This window comes from Struthio camelus, chromosome Z (assembly GCF_040807025.1).
Source record: "Struthio camelus isolate bStrCam1 chromosome Z, bStrCam1.hap1, whole genome shotgun sequence".
Taxonomy (NCBI): Eukaryota; Metazoa; Chordata; class Aves; order Struthioniformes; family Struthionidae; genus Struthio; species Struthio camelus.
In genome coordinates, this window is record NC_090982.1 from 65,761,195 (window position 1) to 65,779,130 (window position 17,936).

Consider the following 17,936-nt stretch of genomic DNA (forward strand, 5'->3'; position numbering starts at 1 on the left):
TATCTAGCCAATGAATTGCTGCCAACTTTTGTCTGTCCTTTTCCTCAGTGCCACAGGGGTGGCGGGGTGGGGGAACTCTTCCCTTTTACATCAGGTAGCTCCAGCTCTCACGCATCTGCTTACCATAACTGGGGCAATAAAGCACAACAGACACGTTCTCCCAGGTAACCCAGACTTTTAGGTTTCAAAAGAGTTCCAACTGCAAGGCCACAGGAGTCACACGTAAATTAGAATCAGTACAAAGCGTTTTCAGTGTAAACTAGATATATGCTGTCTAATAATACTCCATAGGCCTTTACCTACCATATACCTAGAATTTTGTATATTTCTCATTACTCTATAATAATTTTCCAAAGACAGTGACCCACTTAAAGCATGTCACAACTCTGAGCTTCAGCTAAGTTTTGGATGCGTGTGGCCAGGACTGTTTGGAAAAGAAGCCTCTACACTTACGAAGCACAAACACGGAAGTGTTTTGTGATCTTGAAGTCAACTTAACATGTAGTAACTGCTTTGTGTACTCCCATGCTATAAAGCCAATTCATAACTAATGGCATAATAACAAACCTAATGAAATTCAGCTTGGGCATATGCTTTATCTTCTCAGTATTTCCTCAAAGAGGAATCTTTATCAATTTAAAGTCAAAAAACAAAACAAAAGAAACCGCTACGCATCACAGTTGATTTTCTTAGCAGAAACTTCATCAGCATGTTTGATACACCTGTCATTTTCCATCAGAGAGGTACTGCACCTCCAAAGAACTTCTCAAACGGCATTTCAAGTCAAGATTAAAAGAGCAGAATATAGAAATCCTAATACATTACCCCACTGATGAACAAACAGTAACACACTCAGAACACTTCTGTTCAGTTTCTTTAAAAGCCCCTAAAGGTTAGGATTTAAAGGAAACATTCTGATATTCTGCATTAGCACAGGACTGACAAAAAAGATGAGCTGTATATACGTATCACTGAACTTCAGTATGATGTGAGCCTTTCCATTTTCAGAAAAATTGGTTAAAATTTTTTATAGATTTTGAAACAGTGCTGTATTCTACTCAAGAAAGGGGTTGGGGGATGACGAGGGGAAATTTCCCTGAACTTTTTGAAGAGTAAAGTAAATTTCCTTATCCCATCCTTGCAGAGCTTATAGGTTCTCCTGTCAAGATAGCATTTTCAGAGCTTTATGTCAATGTATTATTGGACAAAATTGAATAAAAGGAGCTAAGATTAGAGAAGATGAGACTGAACTTCTTTGATCTCTAATGGCAACAATTTCAGTATAGAGGATCCTCCCTTAACAATCTCTCGTCTCTTCCAAGCCACAAAAGCTATAGGGTCAAAGATGTATAGGTGGTCTCTTCATATCTAGCTTCCACTCTAGTGTTATATGTTCCAATATTTTATGTATCAGACTATGTTTTAACATAATATTATAGTATGGACAGATGGACCTCTGGAGACGTTACTGATATCCGCTGGCTAAGCTCCGAGCAAAATTTCCAGTATATTGTGCTGATTATATTACACCTAAAAACTAGAACTTGGAGGGCAGTGGGAGGAAGGCTACAGACCACACAGTAGAAGCTTTATGTTCAGAGTAGTCTTGCAAGAAAATACATAATATATCTTAATGCAAGTAAGCATGAAACAGCAAATTAAAAGTATCTAGATTTTTTCTAGTGTGAGATTTTTTTTGTCACAAAATACTTCTTCTGTAAAAAAAAAATACAGAGCACAGGTGTCTTAAGTAGCGTCCTGTTTTAAACATAGGCTGTGCAGAACACAATGAATTCAAATGTAAAGTGTTATAACTCTATAGCTGCCATAGCTACATATTAGCAATACATTACACAGAATACCTACCTATCCTAACAACTACCTCCGTCATAGCTGTTATGTAATCATTATTATCCAGTCTGTTTTCAAATCAAGAAAGATAATGTATTTTGAACACATTCCTCTCTATCTACCAAAGGAGAAATATGGGGGGGAAAAAAAAAATCTACTTTAATGTCATTACCCACTTAGTAATTTTTCTATTACAGTAAATGATTAAACAGTTACTTTTGCACAAAAACAGAATTTTTCAATTTAATCTGTTAAATTGTTTAAAATAGGTTTGGACACTTACTTTAAAAGGATGGAGAATAAAATGGTACATTTTAAGCAAGTTAGAATGAAACAACAGAAACTGTACCATTGCTGGTTTATAACCATGCATGGCTCTTAGTTTTAAAAGAATACCTATACAAGTCGAGCACAATATCACACAGTGAACATGTCTGTTTTGAAGTATGGAATGAACGATTTTGAATAAAATATAAATATTTACAATTAAACTTTCACCATCAGATGAAATGCAAGTGTCACTCTTAACACTTAGTAGTTGTATAAGTATGTAGACATTTAAAAGTTCCAAGAAAATTAAATTCAAAATACCAGGCAGCATAGTAACAGATCTCTGAAAGTACTAAAGTCTGCAAAAATACAAGTGCATGAGAGACACTTGCATGAAATTGCCTTGACATTTGCATAGTCTTTCATAGTAGTACAACAGTTCTAGAGATAGCTTTTAATCTGGTTTTGGTCCCCTCTAACAAATGCTTTCCACTATTGTAAAACCTGGCACTTTGAGTATTTTAGCATAAAAGATCTTTGGACCCAAAGTTAAGAGGGGTAATGATAAAAAGGCAATAGATCTGTCTGTATTATAACCGGTTGTACCTGAAGATATTAGTGTCGCCGTGTTCCCCAAATGGAAACTAGTAAGTTTAAATACACTCATTTCTATGTTTAAATGAAATAGCTGTTAACTTTACTGGCAATCTCTCTCTCTCTCTTTTTAACTTATACTGGATTAATTACATAAAAAGTGCACTTCTTGGATCTGGCTAGTGCAAAATAATCCAGTAATACTTTCCCACAGGAAAAAGCATACTTGTCAAAAATAAAACATTTCAAAGGAGCACGTCAGTTCTGACATAATGCCATCAGATAGTTTCTTAGTAGAATTCAATGGGATTTCCTGCCTGTTTGTTAACTTGGCTAATTCCACAGTCAATCCAAATGACCTCTCTTGATTATATGAAATCAGGGCTTTCCAGTCCTTTCAATTAAGAAAGTCAAATAGTATTGTGGTCTGAAAAGCCAAATAGCCAGGTATCTTTAGGGTGAGACAATGTTACTGCGTCAAAACGCAGTAACGTCAAAAACGTTTAATAAAATTAATGCTGTATACGCACATGCTGTGTATAGCAAGATATGAACATAATCCTAAAACCTGTAATTTTGTGTAATATTTTCACTCTCTCTCATTTCCATTACATTAAATACTGACATTTGGCAAGCTATGACAAACCACAAGCTGTAATGTCTACCTATCTTGGATCACTGTTTGAACACCACAGACTTATGGTACAGTGCAAAAACATTAATTTGTCACTATGAAATTTTTGATTTCACAATGTTTTATGCATACATCAATGGGATACCACTGACATTATACACTGCTAAATACAGTCTTATCATGAGACTGATGAAACATTTCTCAAGCCACTGATAAACTAAAGGGGATGTGTAACAATATATGATAGCAAACAAGCATATTTAAAACTAGTAGCATGGACAACCTACACCTAAGAATCTTTGGAACTGACCGAGAGGCTCATTTGTCTGGTTTTCGGGGGGTGTTTGTTTCCTCCCAAATAAGTATTGAGAGAAATGGAAATGGCCAATGCTATGCTAATGTTCTAAAAGGATACATATTCTCATCTTGCTGATAACTTAAGAGACTAACTAGCCTGAGATTAATTCCAGACAAAACTATAGAAAAATGACATCAAGTAAATGGAAGGAGAGGAAAGGAGAGGAAATTTTTATGAAAATGACTTCATTTACCTGTTACCTTTCTGCAATTGTAAGCACGACTCATAGGTAACTCCATAGATGGCATTTAGAAGGTGGTCTAATTAGAATGTTTTCAGGCACTACATTAAAATGTCAACAATACAAAGCAGGCCAAAAGAACATCTTCGTTAAGTAAGAATTAGGTAGCAGTTATTAATCAAAACAGCTGTCAGTAAGATATTAACCACGGACTGGAAATATATCTGTTCACTCCAGGGAACTCAGTACTAGATCCACAACTAGTGAAAGACGCAAACTGACACAGCAGCAAACAATGGTATAGAATTATCCTATCAGGATTGCTTGGTGATCTGGGCCTGTTAAAACAAAACAAAAAAAGCCCAAGACAAGTAATTGCCAAAATCTAGGAAGCAGAAAACAGGATAAAAGTACAGAACGGGAAGTTAGTCCTTGGAGAGCGGTAACCGAAAATAACCTGAAGAGCCCTAGGAACCTAAGAAATCTCAGGGGAATACTGGTAAGAAGGGCTGATGTGATCATTGTTTTTACAAACATGGAGGTGGAAGAGCAAAAAAAAAGTTATAGCTTTCTGTATATAGTACTAGTAATACTAATAACAGACTACTGATCAAAACCTTTTGAAGAATGTTGAAAAAATTGAACAAAAAAGCTATAATGATCTGAGGACTCAAAAAAAAAGTCTTGCTGTGAAAGACTGAAAGAACTCAATAGGTATAGCTTGTGAAAAAGACAGAATGGACTCGATTAGAATTCAAGTAGTTGATGTAACAGAAAATAAAGCATACTGTAGCGAACTTCAAAGCAAGGCATAGGAAAAATATTTGTTGGCTGCAACCCAGACAAATTAAAATTAAAAACTAGACAGGGAGGTGTTAGGAGTAAATACCAAGGTATGTAAACACTGGAACAAATTAAACTCTTTAGTCAAATACAGACCAAACTACACTGTTGATATCTACAAATTATGTCTGAATGCCATTCCTGGATGGTACGCTGTAGTGAAAGAGTGAGCTCAATATAGGGCTAACTGGGTGTAACTTAATGGCATGAGATACATAATTTATCTAATGGTCCCATTTGGCTTAAAACACTACTAATAGAATCTCTGAATTTATTATATAAAAATATCAGCAGTTCTTTAAGAATAGTAAAGTTAGCTATTATTCAAGAACTCAAAAGCCATTGTTATTAGTGTACAATTTACATTTGCTGATACCAAACTGAACAGCAAAGAGACATACTGTATTGTTGAACAACACCTGAACAACCAGTTATTTCTGGTTTAACAAAATGCTAGGAGTACTGGAAATGTAGTTAATAAGCACTATTGCAAAGAAAGAGTATCAAAATTCTATATAGAAATAGATAAATTTCCCATTCCAAAGGGAATAAATACCTGTAAGTATACAGCATTCACAACACACACTACCACTACTTATAAACAAACAAACAGCATTCACAAGAAAGTATAAAAGTATCTTGCCAAATACAGCAGGATGAGACTCTGGATTGAATTTAATACACAAATGAAATACCAAATAAAAACACCAAAAATATACAGCTGAAGAGCTGCAAGAGTTGTTATTCCAGCCCCCAGCAGAGTTCAGGGGAAAATAAATAAATAAATCAGATGAGAGAAGTATTCAGGTTGCAAGGAACCTCGGAACATCATCTACTCTAGCCTCATGCTGAAAGCACATGACATCCACTGCTCTCCCCTCATCTACAGATACAGCCATTATATAAAGCAGTCAGGTTGGTCAAGCGTGATTTACCTTTGCTAAATCCATGCTGACTGTTTCCAACCAACTTTTTCTCCCTTCATGTTCCCAGGATTGGCTTCCAAGTTCCACCCCAAGACCTCCTCCACGATTTTCCCAAGGACCAAAGCGAGGCTGACTGGATTATCCTTCTTGCCTTTTCTGAAGATGGGTCAACATCCTCCCATCATAGAGGAATTCCACAACATTTCAAAGATGACAGAAAGCAGCAACGGCATCAGCCAGCTCTCTCAGCACCCTCAGACGCATCCCATATGATCCCATGGACATGAATGGGTCAAGATTTCTCATGCAATTCCTGACTCAATCCTCTTCCACTACTAATAATTCCTCTCTTCCTTGAACCCTGCCTATAGCCACAGAAGCCTAGAAGACCTCATTCACCAGCAGGCCCATATTTTTCTGTGCTTATTCTTTTACTGTTCACACAGCAGCAGAAGTTCTTCCAGTTGTCATTGACTTTCCTTGCCAATTTCAACTCTAGCCATCTTCCTAACACCCTCTCTGCATGTCCTCACTTTTCCATATACTTCCTTTATCTTCTGTTCTCACTTTCATGTCCTTTTTAGACATCAGTCATGAGTTCCTTGTTTAGCCGAGCCAGTTTCTTGACACATCTACTCCCCCTCCCTGCCTCCAGCTGAGTACTGAACTTGTATTTGGAGGAGACTGTCCTTAAAGACCTGCCAGGATACCACCTACCTGTTCCTCCAATAAGACAAACTCTATCCTCTTGATGTCCAAAGTCTGTACTCTGCTACTTGCATTCCTCGCTTCACAAAGGAACCACAGATCATAGTAATACACAGTTAAAGGATTATTACTGTCCTCCTTAATCCATTACTAAAATATCTTTTTTTTTTTTTTTTTTTTTTTTAAAAGCAAACCACTGTTAAAATACAGGCACTTGAAATTCTGTAGAATAGCCTGCTGGAAGCCCAAATTATAGAAGTTAATTTCTGAAGGTACATCTATCAATAAATATGTTTTCAGAGAGATAGTATTTAATAAATGTATTTTAATCAAAGCACTACATTAGACCATAGGAATTCAGGGGGGAAAAAAAGGAGAAGCACAAACATAGTTAAATTCAAGTAATGTTAAATATTCAAAAAGAAAAGTCAATATTTCTTCCTCAGCAGTTCAGCTACTCGAGCCACCTATTTCATATCGCCATTCAATAGCATATTGCCATTCAATAGCATATCCATCAGAGAGATACAACTGAAATTGTTGCTGTACAGTGAAAAATTTTAAACATCCCAAAATACTATCTTGATATAGCTGCGACATTTAGAAATAATCCATAAATTACTTCAGTAGCTACAAAAACACAGTCATCCCAAGGTAACAAAACATGCAATGACTACTTAGTACTGGAGAAAAATTAAATCTTTATAACTCCAAAGTAAAAAACTTGGGTCAGGCACCAAAGCAAAAAATCCTACTTGCTCCATCGTCATTATGAGCTCTTTAATGATAAGAAAAGACAGGGAAAATAATTTTAATTCTGTTTACTATTCTCTTCAAAAAGCTGCTCAGACACATATAGAAATCTTTGGAGCTTTCTAGCTGAGGCAGTTTAATTTCTTACAGTTCAGCTAAAGCATTTTTGGAAGTTTGGAACATCTAGAAATACTTCTACCTATTTCTGCTGTTATCATGAATCAATGCATTTATGCAGTAATTTCCTTTTTTTGTACTCTATTTACACATTGCATGTCTTGGTAACAAGGAGCAGAGAACGTTCAAAAAAAGCTGGTAGCTACAAATGTGCAGCACCCGAGCGCCACCTACAGGAAGAAAACAAATGGAAAAGGAATATTTCGTAATTACTAGGCTAGAAGAGTGTTCACTTGCAAGCATTCAGCTGATCATCTCCAGCTACTGACATTTTACAAAGTGGATGTCATGCTGATGAATTTGATTCCTATTACAATGATGGCAAACACTTCCTTTATCTGCATATATTTTTTCATTTAACCATCTGTTCTATCCTTTGAAGCTTAGGTTTAACCTTTCTAAAAGCAACAGACCTGTGGAATTTCTCTAACAACTTGCCAGAATAAGCGGGAAATTCTTTTTCCTGATGTTTCCTATCTAATATGAAATTGGAAAGCCTCTCAAATTATTTTTGAAAAACATATGCAAAAGGTTCAAATACATAACGAAATCACTAAAACTAACTTCACCATTCTGAGCACTCCAAGTATGATTGCATTTAGAAGAGGTGCCTGGGATCTCAGTACCATGAATTTGAGAAGGTGTCTATTGTTTCCATACTGTTTCTCCGAAACAGATGTGCAAACGTGACTTCACAAATGGATTTTGTATTAAAAGAATCAAGAAAGACACAAATGAACACAGATTTGTTGAAAAAGTTATCCTTTAGAGACATTACTCTGAAAAAAAAATTATTAAAAATTCAAGTATTCTATTTGCAGATTTAAATTTCTGATGAGATGAACGATTTTGATAGATACCAGGTGTTCCTTGGCCCTCTGACATGTTACTCAACATTCCCCTGCAAGCTATGCCTCGGTCATCCAACTTCTTGTTTGATATCCACACCTTCTACATCTACGTCTGCTCTGATCAAGAGCACTTGGACTACAGTGGGTGGTAAAGTCCCATGAGAATATTACCAATCCTCTCCAGTGCGCTTACAAAAAAGTCACTATTTCAGACAACGAAACCTGATAATGGGCTGCTTATCTTACTATATCTTATCAGACCTCAAAGTTAATACCTATTCAGATCAAACAGTGCTATGTCTTTGATCTTCATGTCAGAGGATGCCAGACTATCATTTGGAAAGTAACAGAAGCTAGAAGTTGACTTCACTTGTGATACTAAGTGGTGGCTCCCAACTGCTACAACTGTATCGAATAAAGCCCTCTTCTGAGATAAGGTAACTCTACTGCTACCCTCCTATAAGAGTGGAATAATCACAAACACACAACACGCACCTTCCAGATGAACAGCCAACAGCTTATGGAACATCCACACAAATATCTCTGGAAATGTGAAAAATATCATGCAAGCTTGGACATAGAACATCTCATGTATTCCAAAGCACATGCTCAGATTTGTGTCTCCTTCATGCTGCAAACTTGCTGTTACACTGTAAGCAAGTCTGGTTCTGGTAGCGATCCCTGAAAAACCCAATGGGCATTTAAACAGATTGCTGGACAAACCGTTGGACAGACAGGTAGCAAGTACATACAGAGTCAAATGTCCTATTCTAAAGATTTTGTTTGGCTTCTCTATACCTGAGCATAGGGTTTCAGAAAAAACTTTCCTTGCAGAATTTTTTGTTATTTCTGTGCTATTTCCCTTCACAATCTGATATAGCTTCCTAACACTGATCTTTGCCCAAAGCCTACCGTACAAGAACCTAACCCAGACTATTCCTAAGTGTCCACAAATTTGAAAGATTGACACGCTTTTATTCAGACTTGCGTCTATGATCAAGGACAGCACATTGAATCTAAACAGGCTACACTTTTTCCATACAGGAGAGTATTATGGATAACACCAAAAACATTATATGGTTCAGGATTAATCTATCGCTGAAGGCATAGTATTGAAGAACTACTTCTTCATGCAGTCAGAAAATTGCTTCAGCACAATGTTCCTGCAAGATCTGAGACAGAAAACTACCTGATGTGTCCTTGACCCGCACGCTGACACACGATCATTTTTATTGACGCAGGAGAAACATTCATACAATTTATCACTGGGATTTTGCATGGATCTCAGCTGCAGAACTAATAATCGCCTTTTGAGATCCAAGTTACCTGTCATCCTCCTTGATTTCAATATACTTTGTTGCAGACAGCTAGTCCACAGCAGAGATGGCACAGCCACTAACTTCCAAAGCAGCCACACAGCACAATATCAAAGATGGCAGAACGGAAAAACAGTGGACAGATTTTAAAAGATGCCTTGCATATGTCCTCTGAAACAACACCTGGTTATATCTAGCACAGCCATCAAGACAAAGGTGATTCAATTTATGAGGAGATCAAATATCTTCCCTCTGATGAATATGTTGGACTCACCAGATGTCTCCAGGCCCTTCAAATCCACAAAAATCTTTTAAATTTCATATAGTGCGATTCAGGTGCACTTACAGGGAAAAAAAGAACGAGTAACAGAAAGCCAGTGCTCAGGAAATTGAGTTTTATACTCATGTACATAACACTATACAGTTCTATGAAGAGATGAGATTTATGTATGGGCCCAACAGTAATGGATTACCATTAATCCACAGATCTGACTACACATATCTTGTGGACTCCATGCAACTTGCCAAAGCAGAAAAGTTAGTTGCTTTTAACTAAAAGTGAAATCATACTACAGATAAACTTAATGATTATTTAAACTACAGATTTTGTTTACTGTATCTTTTTATGCTGTTATGCTGAACGTTTGATATCAAATGATCTTGCTCATTTATTTCCAGCTATTTAAACACATTGAGTCTTCTCTTCAGAGCAAACACAAAATTACAAGGAGCTTTGAAAGCGGCACTGTCATCTGGACCAGGAAAAGAACTGCCTGAGAACTACTCAGATTTGCTTTAAATACAAAACTCTGGTACTCTCCCTGGTGTGCTTTTCAGGTTCAAGTCAATACTGCAGAAGTTGTAGAAAAGGACACTGAATTTCCTGCTTATATCCCATGAGTATTTTATTTGCTGGAGCTGTTCAAACTTAAAGTGGTTAATAAAAATTCTATTCTTGGCAATGTTCTCACTGGGGTTTTCACTGCTCCAAAGGTTAGACAAGCAGCAACACTTAGGGTTGCATACTCATATTAAAAGATTATCCAAAATAATGCAAATGTTCCTACTTCTCTAAAAGCACTGCCTGCTTTTAAACACAGGCCATGTAGGATTAACAAATGTTATCTGACGTGGAACGCTCAAAACTTATAATGATGTTGCTTTTGAAATAGTATCAAATTCTTTCAATAAAAAGCATCAAATCAATATTCATCAAGTAGCAAATATCAGGATACTTTATCCCTTTTCTCTTAATAATCCAGTTTGTCTTACAATTGAGACTGTCCACCACAACTGACAATAGTCCTTTTTACAATATGATATAGTTATTTTTACTTTTATTAGGTATATAGCCATGAAAATTTGAATAACCTGAAAGTGGTGCAAATTAGATGTGTGCATTCCGGCTGACTGTAAAATAACAGCTGATTTGAGTCATCCCCTCTCCTTTCTAACCAATAGTTTGAATTTGCATTTTATCTCAAAGCATATAACACCATCACAACAAACGTATCTTCAGATATCTGGATCCAAAGCCTTTGCTCCCCAGTTAGTGATACAGGGATAATATTTTTTATGGAAATTTTGAAATCCCTCTTTAAAGCATTTATATTGAATACAGGTATTCGTCATAAACAGACCGCCTCAGATTATTCCATGTTGACAACATACTTGGCCATTACATAGAAAACCATATCTAAGGTTGGGGGAAACAAGTAGGAAAAAATAAAAATAAAATAAGGTTGGTTCAGTTCAGAGACGACGGCTATGGGAGAGAGTCTAAGACAGCCACTGCATACCCAAAATTTATTATATGTAAAGTAACTATTTATGACAACCATACAGAATTAGAGTATAAATTCTAAATTACTTTTTCAATGCTTCCTCCACAACAGCCAAGCAAATTTCACTGAATAAATAAATTTACATGTTAAGCTGTATTACTATGAAGACTATTAACTGTTCAGTAACTTCTAGAGTCCACAGCTACTAAAATACTGAAAAATAATTCATAGCAAATTTGACATCAGCCCCACTACTCATCAACTACATATATGAAGGGTGTTCCTACGCTAATATGAATATTGTCAGGCAGAAATTCCCAAACTAGCTCTGGAAGCAAGACCGTCTTACACAAGGTTCCAAGGAGGCTAATCAACTCACGGAAAATTGAGAGCTAATCAGTATAAAATTTCACTAAGACTGGCATAGCTATACTACATAAGCTGCTATCTCTGTAAAGAACTGTACATTACTACAGAAACAAAATAATTTGTCTAGAGCTAGTTTAATTAGTTCAATATAATGTTACACTGTTAAATATAGACATATTTCAATCCTTCAAGAACGACCCTACATAGTATTTAAAAACTGGTGTATCAGTTGCAATGTTGAATAACTGGTACACTGTAAGAATGACTGCTGTGTTAAATAAGATTTTAATATAGGTGGCTAGGAAGCCTTTACTTTCTGAAAGTATGAGTGATAGATGAACACATGAATTACTTCAGATGAAGAATTTGCAAAACTCCATATAAAGATGAAACAAAGCATGATATATACAGTCCAAACTATATTTATATTTTTCTATATTTATATTTTTCATAGGGAAAATAAACAGAAGAAGTCCCATAAAAGGTTAACAATAAACTTTCAGATAGTGTGACAAAAACGCAACTTAACTCTAAATTTAAACTGCCAAATAAAACTAAGAAATGAGAAAACAATAGACAATTTCATCTTGGTGCGGAGGGGAAATAATTTTAATATAATACTATCAGTGTAGTAAACTACAAGATTAGAAGTGAACAGAAAATCTAACTGCAAACAAGCTTAATTAAAAAAAAGAAAAAGATACTTACCTACGACTAGTTGTTTTCTTTTCTGCCTTAGTTTCCTCCTCTTGAAGCGGCAATTTAACAGTTTCATTTGTATCAATTTTTAACTTTTTTGCAATGCGTTCTTTCATTTGAAATCTTTCCTTGCTAGCGACTTCACCTTCTATGCTATCAGTATCTTCATTACATTCCTCTTCCTCCTTTATTGATTTAAAATCGGAAAATTGCTGGTTTAGCTTCTTTTTTTGTTGACTAAGAAAGTTTCCATGTTCAAAATTCTGTACAAAGATTATCTTTCAAAAAAATGTTAAGTTCTTTTTTAATCGCCTCAAAACACATTTTTCTAACAAATATCTCCTTATTTGCTTCAGAGGGAACACAAAAATTAGAAACACGGTAATAATTTTTTCATACATAAATTATAAATTTTTTGTATCACTTAGATAACTTCCTAAGAAACCCTCCTAGGTCTAAGGAATACCACATAACAATGTCATACCTGTCTGATCATTGTTTCTGGATCCTATATATGATCAAGGCAATACATAAAACACTTCCTTAATTTTCCATTAAAAAAAAAAAGTCCTCAATAAAAATATCCTAATACAGGGATTATACAGTCATGATGGGATGGAAGAGGTTTTCCCATCAGTCTCTGGGAGGGACTTTACAAATGCAACATTGATTGAAAGAAGTTGTGAAAACTTGTAAAAAAAAAAAAAAAAAAAAAAAATCAATAATCCCTGCTTGCTACAGAGTTACTATGTTTCCACGCCTGACAGAGGAAGCTCAGTTCAAAGATGATTGGGAGGGAGAAATCAGCCACTCAACAACAAAGCAGAAACCTGACTGGACCAAGGGATCTAAGTTTGACTCCTGCACATGAAAGCTTCCCTGAAGAAGAAGGAAGCCTGCATGAATCTTCATGGAAAGATGCCAACTCAGACAAAAATCAGACTGCACAGCTCTTTAAATTTATTTTGGAATGGTGCTAATTAGCCAAAGAGACGGCATAAGATGCTAAGTGATGGCAATTTTAACCACATGCAGACATGACAGTCTTAGCAAGAGGACTATACAAAACTCCAGGAGATAGCCAGGATGTCAACAGTTGGAAAGGAACACTAAAGAGAATATACACACTTTGGGTGTGATTTACAGGTAGGAGGAGGATCATGATGTCCACATCCATATGTGTGAAAAGGAAAAGACTGGAGGTGGGGGAGAGAAGCAAGAAGTACAATTTTGGGGAGGGAAGGAAAAAAAAGAAAAAAAGAATTGAGAGCTGGATTTTAGATATTGAATCTGAATCACTGTTTAGTATTCAGAGTACCAGGCTTAGATATTAATTTAGACAACACAGGGCAATTTGAGTATCTGAAAAATTATTAGCCGAATGTCATTCTCAGAAAGGTTCTCACCACCCTTCCAACACATAAACACTCCTGTACAGCAAGAATTACAAAGGAGGAGAGTACAAGAACCTAAACTCATACTATGTTTTGTGGCTGGAAACACAGCACAGAGAAAACAGGCTGGAAACTGACAGTTTTCTTCTCATTTATGCAAGAGAATGGGACAGGTTGGGTTCTTCCTCTGTTTCCACAGTGCATGAATTAACAGTACAGTATCTATGCATTGTAGATAGACAAGGAAGAGAGAATCCTTTCCAGCATTCAATCTGGGGAATGGGGGGTTATATTCCCAGTCAAAAAATACATCCTTGTCCTCTCAGCAGCAACTCAAAGGGCTATCCCCTGAGACAAAGACATACTTCAGCTACCAGTTTTATTCTGCGCGATATATGACAATCTCTTTGTAACTAAAATAGTCTCCATGTTTGGTCGTTTGTCCACTGTATTACTGCTTGCTTATTCACATTTCCTGATTGTCAGAGATGACAGTCTCCCTCAATACTAATTTTAGTGAGAAGTGTACTCACTGAAATGTTGTTTCCTTGGAGAAATCTTTCCAACAGGACTTTCACTCATACAAAAGTTTCCCCTCAAAACCTGGAGTTTTATTATTATTTATGACAAATTTCATTGCGAAGGTTTTTTTTTTTTTTAAGTACAGATTTTTTTTCCCTAAACATCGAAACATGGTTTCCTAAACATTTTTTTGTCATGGAAGCAGTGTTTAGAAAAGCAGCGTTTGTTTCCTCCCTAAGATCTAATTCTCACATAACAAAAAATAAAGATTTATTTATTTTAAAAATGTTACTCACCTCACTTGAACCTCCTTCTTCACCTGCTGCTTCACTGAAAGAAGAAAAATAACCATAACTACTTTGAAGGACTAGAGAAGGATTAGAATAGTATTTAAAACAAACAAACACACACCAAAAAACAGTACTTGAATTAAAAATTCTGTTCACTTACCTCCTTGAAATTTCAGCCAATTTAGTCATTTATACCATGCTCAACTTCATCCTAACAGCATCAGTTAGTAATATTTTCTACCATTTCTAACTAGAAGTGTTTAAAAATCATAGGATAAAACAATAGGAAAACTCTGTGCTGTCATATAGTAGATAAAGCACATCTTGAACTATCCGGACAAAATATCGTCTCTGATAAGATAGAGAATTATTATTATTTTTAAACAAAATATTTTGGTTAAAGAAAGTATGACTAGGCATGTAGATAAAAGATTATCGGATAGTTGTGGAAATCAGTCTGGAAGAAAACATGGATGATCAAGCGCTGTGACACTGTATACGTTCAGTATCGTACAAGAATAAGTACCAAAAAAAGTAAACAACAGTGAGAGTATCACGTCAGATAAAACACACAACAAATGAGCCTACCATCATGTTTTTTGACTACTGTCTGCATCAGACTGAAGTAAAACAAAACAAAACAACCTGCCCCTCTCAAAACAAACAAACTTAATTCATTCTGTTAAGACAGATGTTTTTGATCTCATATACAAACAATCCCTAGCATTTCCTTGCAAATAGTCTGCATTTAGAGAAGTCGTCTTTACATACTTACGTTCTACATGCACTATACTGGTAACTAGGCTTAACATCAACTTTTTCATTGATATACACCTACAGTTTAGCATACTGAAAAGGAATCTATTTGAAGATAATATACTAATGCTAACCTATCTACCGTTAATTGTCACAAACTAATAACAAAGACCCTCCAGGCTTTTTCTATCACAAGAAAACTTTAAAAATAAAAAGTTATGGTACAGAAACAAAAAAAGAACATTGAAGGAGTCTCAGTAGTTAAGGCTTTGAGATACACTCTAACCCATCAATAAATAGCCAAGGTCACCAATGAAACAATAAATTTGCTAGAACGAATCCAGAAAACTGTCTATGGAAGTAACTGTTTCTTAGTAGGAGATTATAAAAAAAGAATTCTTCAAAAATCGTTAAAAAAAAGATTTTGGAGGCATCAGGTCTGTAATTCTGATGCCTGTCCTGAGCAAGTGAGTAGACACTATAATAAAGCATAAAATAAACAGATGCCTGGAAATAATGATCTAATTGGGATTTGTAACATGGTTTCTGTAAGGGGAAACTGCCTTTCCAACCTCTAGGAGTTTTCTGAAGGGGCTAAATATATTATATTTGGACCCCCACAGAATGTCTAACCAAAAAGGAAAACTAAGCATCTCTTGGGTGATGGGAATGATAAATAACTGGTTAAAAGATGGAAAACAAAAGTTAGGGGCAAACAATGAGTTCTTGCAATGGAGAGAGATCACTAGTGGTATGCCACAGGAGTCTGTGCTGTGCCTTGGGCTGTTCAAATTCATTAACAAAGCAGGCAAGCAGCCAGATCACTGAGTTTCTTGATAATACAAAGTTACTCAGAATAGTAAGAACAAGAGAAGACTGAACAACTGCAGAAGGACCTGAGTGATGAGTCAGCAAAAAGGCAAATGAAATTTAAAGTAGATGAAAGTAAAACGACGCACATGTGGAAAAGGAATACCAAATGCAGAACGAAGAGCTCTAAGCTGACCTAATTATTACCAATCATGAACAACTTCTTGGAGTTGATATGATACTTTTACACAACTATCTCAGCTTAATAATCAACAGTGATTAAAAAAGCAAATTAGAAGTTAAGACCTATTAAGAAGGAAACAGAACAAAATAGACCATGTTTACGCAAGCGCGTAAGTCTATGATTCACTCACACCTTTAATATGTTGTGTAGACCTCAAAAAAGATATTTTAGAACAGAAAAGAGATCACAGGAGAGCAACAATAATAACCAAAGGTACAGAACAACTTCTGCATAAGGAAAAATTGAGTAGCCTTTAGCAGTTCGGGCTGGAAAAGAGATGGGCTAGGAAGGGATAATGGCAGAGAGAGATGGATAGGGACCAACTGTTCACTGTCTCTTCCAACAGAAGAGTTAGAAGTTACTAAAGAGGCTAGCAACAGCAGGGTTCAGAACAAAAAAAGGGAGGTACTTCCTGCAACACCCAGTAAAGCTGTGGAACTTCTTATAAAAGGATGCTGTAAATGCAAAAACATTACATGTGTTCAAGAGGAGACTGAGCAAGTACTTTGAAGAGAGATCTATTACAGATTATTAAACAGATGAACCACATACCTCAAACTGATAGTCCCCTTAGCTGAAAGTAGTTGGAGGCTAGGAGACTAGTCAGAGAAACATCAGGTCTTCCCTGCTCTTATTCCTTCTTGTGCATCCACTACTGTCCACTACCCATGACAGCATAATGGTTTAGAGGGACATTCACTCTGACCTAGCATGACCATTCTTACTTTCTTAGAGAGTGACTGACAAACAATGAGTATACATGATGCTAATCAGGTCTAACATTCTCAATATAAATCTGTTTTGGAAATTGGAAATTGTGTATTAACCTTTTGACAGCAGGAACTGAGCTTAGGTGGGGATCATCCTTCAGTAGGTCATGACTACTTTTACTTTTTCCTTTCATGCTCTGTTTAAAAAAAAAAAAAGAAAGAAAAAAGGTATTATAAACATCAGTGTTTTAGAGAATAGATGGTGAAAAGAGGTAACGGTAAGAAAAAGATCATTTCTTTCCTGCTATTTTTAGCCTAAGCCGCGAGCATAAACACTTTTAATAGGAGAAGAACAGAGAAAGCATTTTTTTTTCATTTCACTGGTTCCAGAAAGAGAAGCATCAAGTTGATTCCATGGATATACACCTCTTTCAGCAACAACAATGCAGTTAATTCTAAGATGGGAGGGGGAGGAGGAGATTGTCCTATTATCATAGTCATTACCTACTGGACCTGGTATCTTCATGTGTATCTACCCGAGTGAATGAAGAGCTAAGACCTAACTTTCCAATGAGGGTATACAGCAACTCAGAACTAACATGTACAAAAGTAGTACTTATCACTAGATTGGACACAATGTAGATCCCTCAAGAAAAAAAAAGAAATGAATAACCTGCAATACAACATGCAAGAATCATCTACAGAGGCAAGTAATAAAATCTTGTAACACTTCAGATCTTCAGGTACAAAGATACCAGTAAGAAAACATTTCCTATGCTGATCCAAGCGGTACACTGAAATATTACCACCTCTGGTACGCAAATACTCTGCATTGTGACCTGAAGGTCTCTATTTCAGCTGCAGCTTATATTCCCTTAATAATAATTCTGCAGATA

General features: G+C 36.0%; 1 protein-coding gene across 1 annotated transcript in view; it reads right to left on the reverse strand.

Annotated features, from left to right (window-relative positions):
• The window catches only part of LOC104146914 (CWC27 spliceosome associated cyclophilin), a 113,760-nt gene that overhangs the window by 86,964 nt on the left and 8,860 nt on the right, over positions 1-17,936 (reverse strand). The window contains exons 8-10 of the mRNA XM_068926969.1: positions 17,158-17,237; positions 14,527-14,560; positions 12,324-12,499 (exon numbers count right to left, since the gene is read on the reverse strand). Of these exons, the coding sequence (XP_068783070.1) occupies positions 12,324-12,499; positions 14,527-14,560; positions 17,158-17,237 (290 nt within the window). The remainder of the gene's footprint in view (positions 1-12,323; positions 12,500-14,526; positions 14,561-17,157; positions 17,238-17,936) is intronic.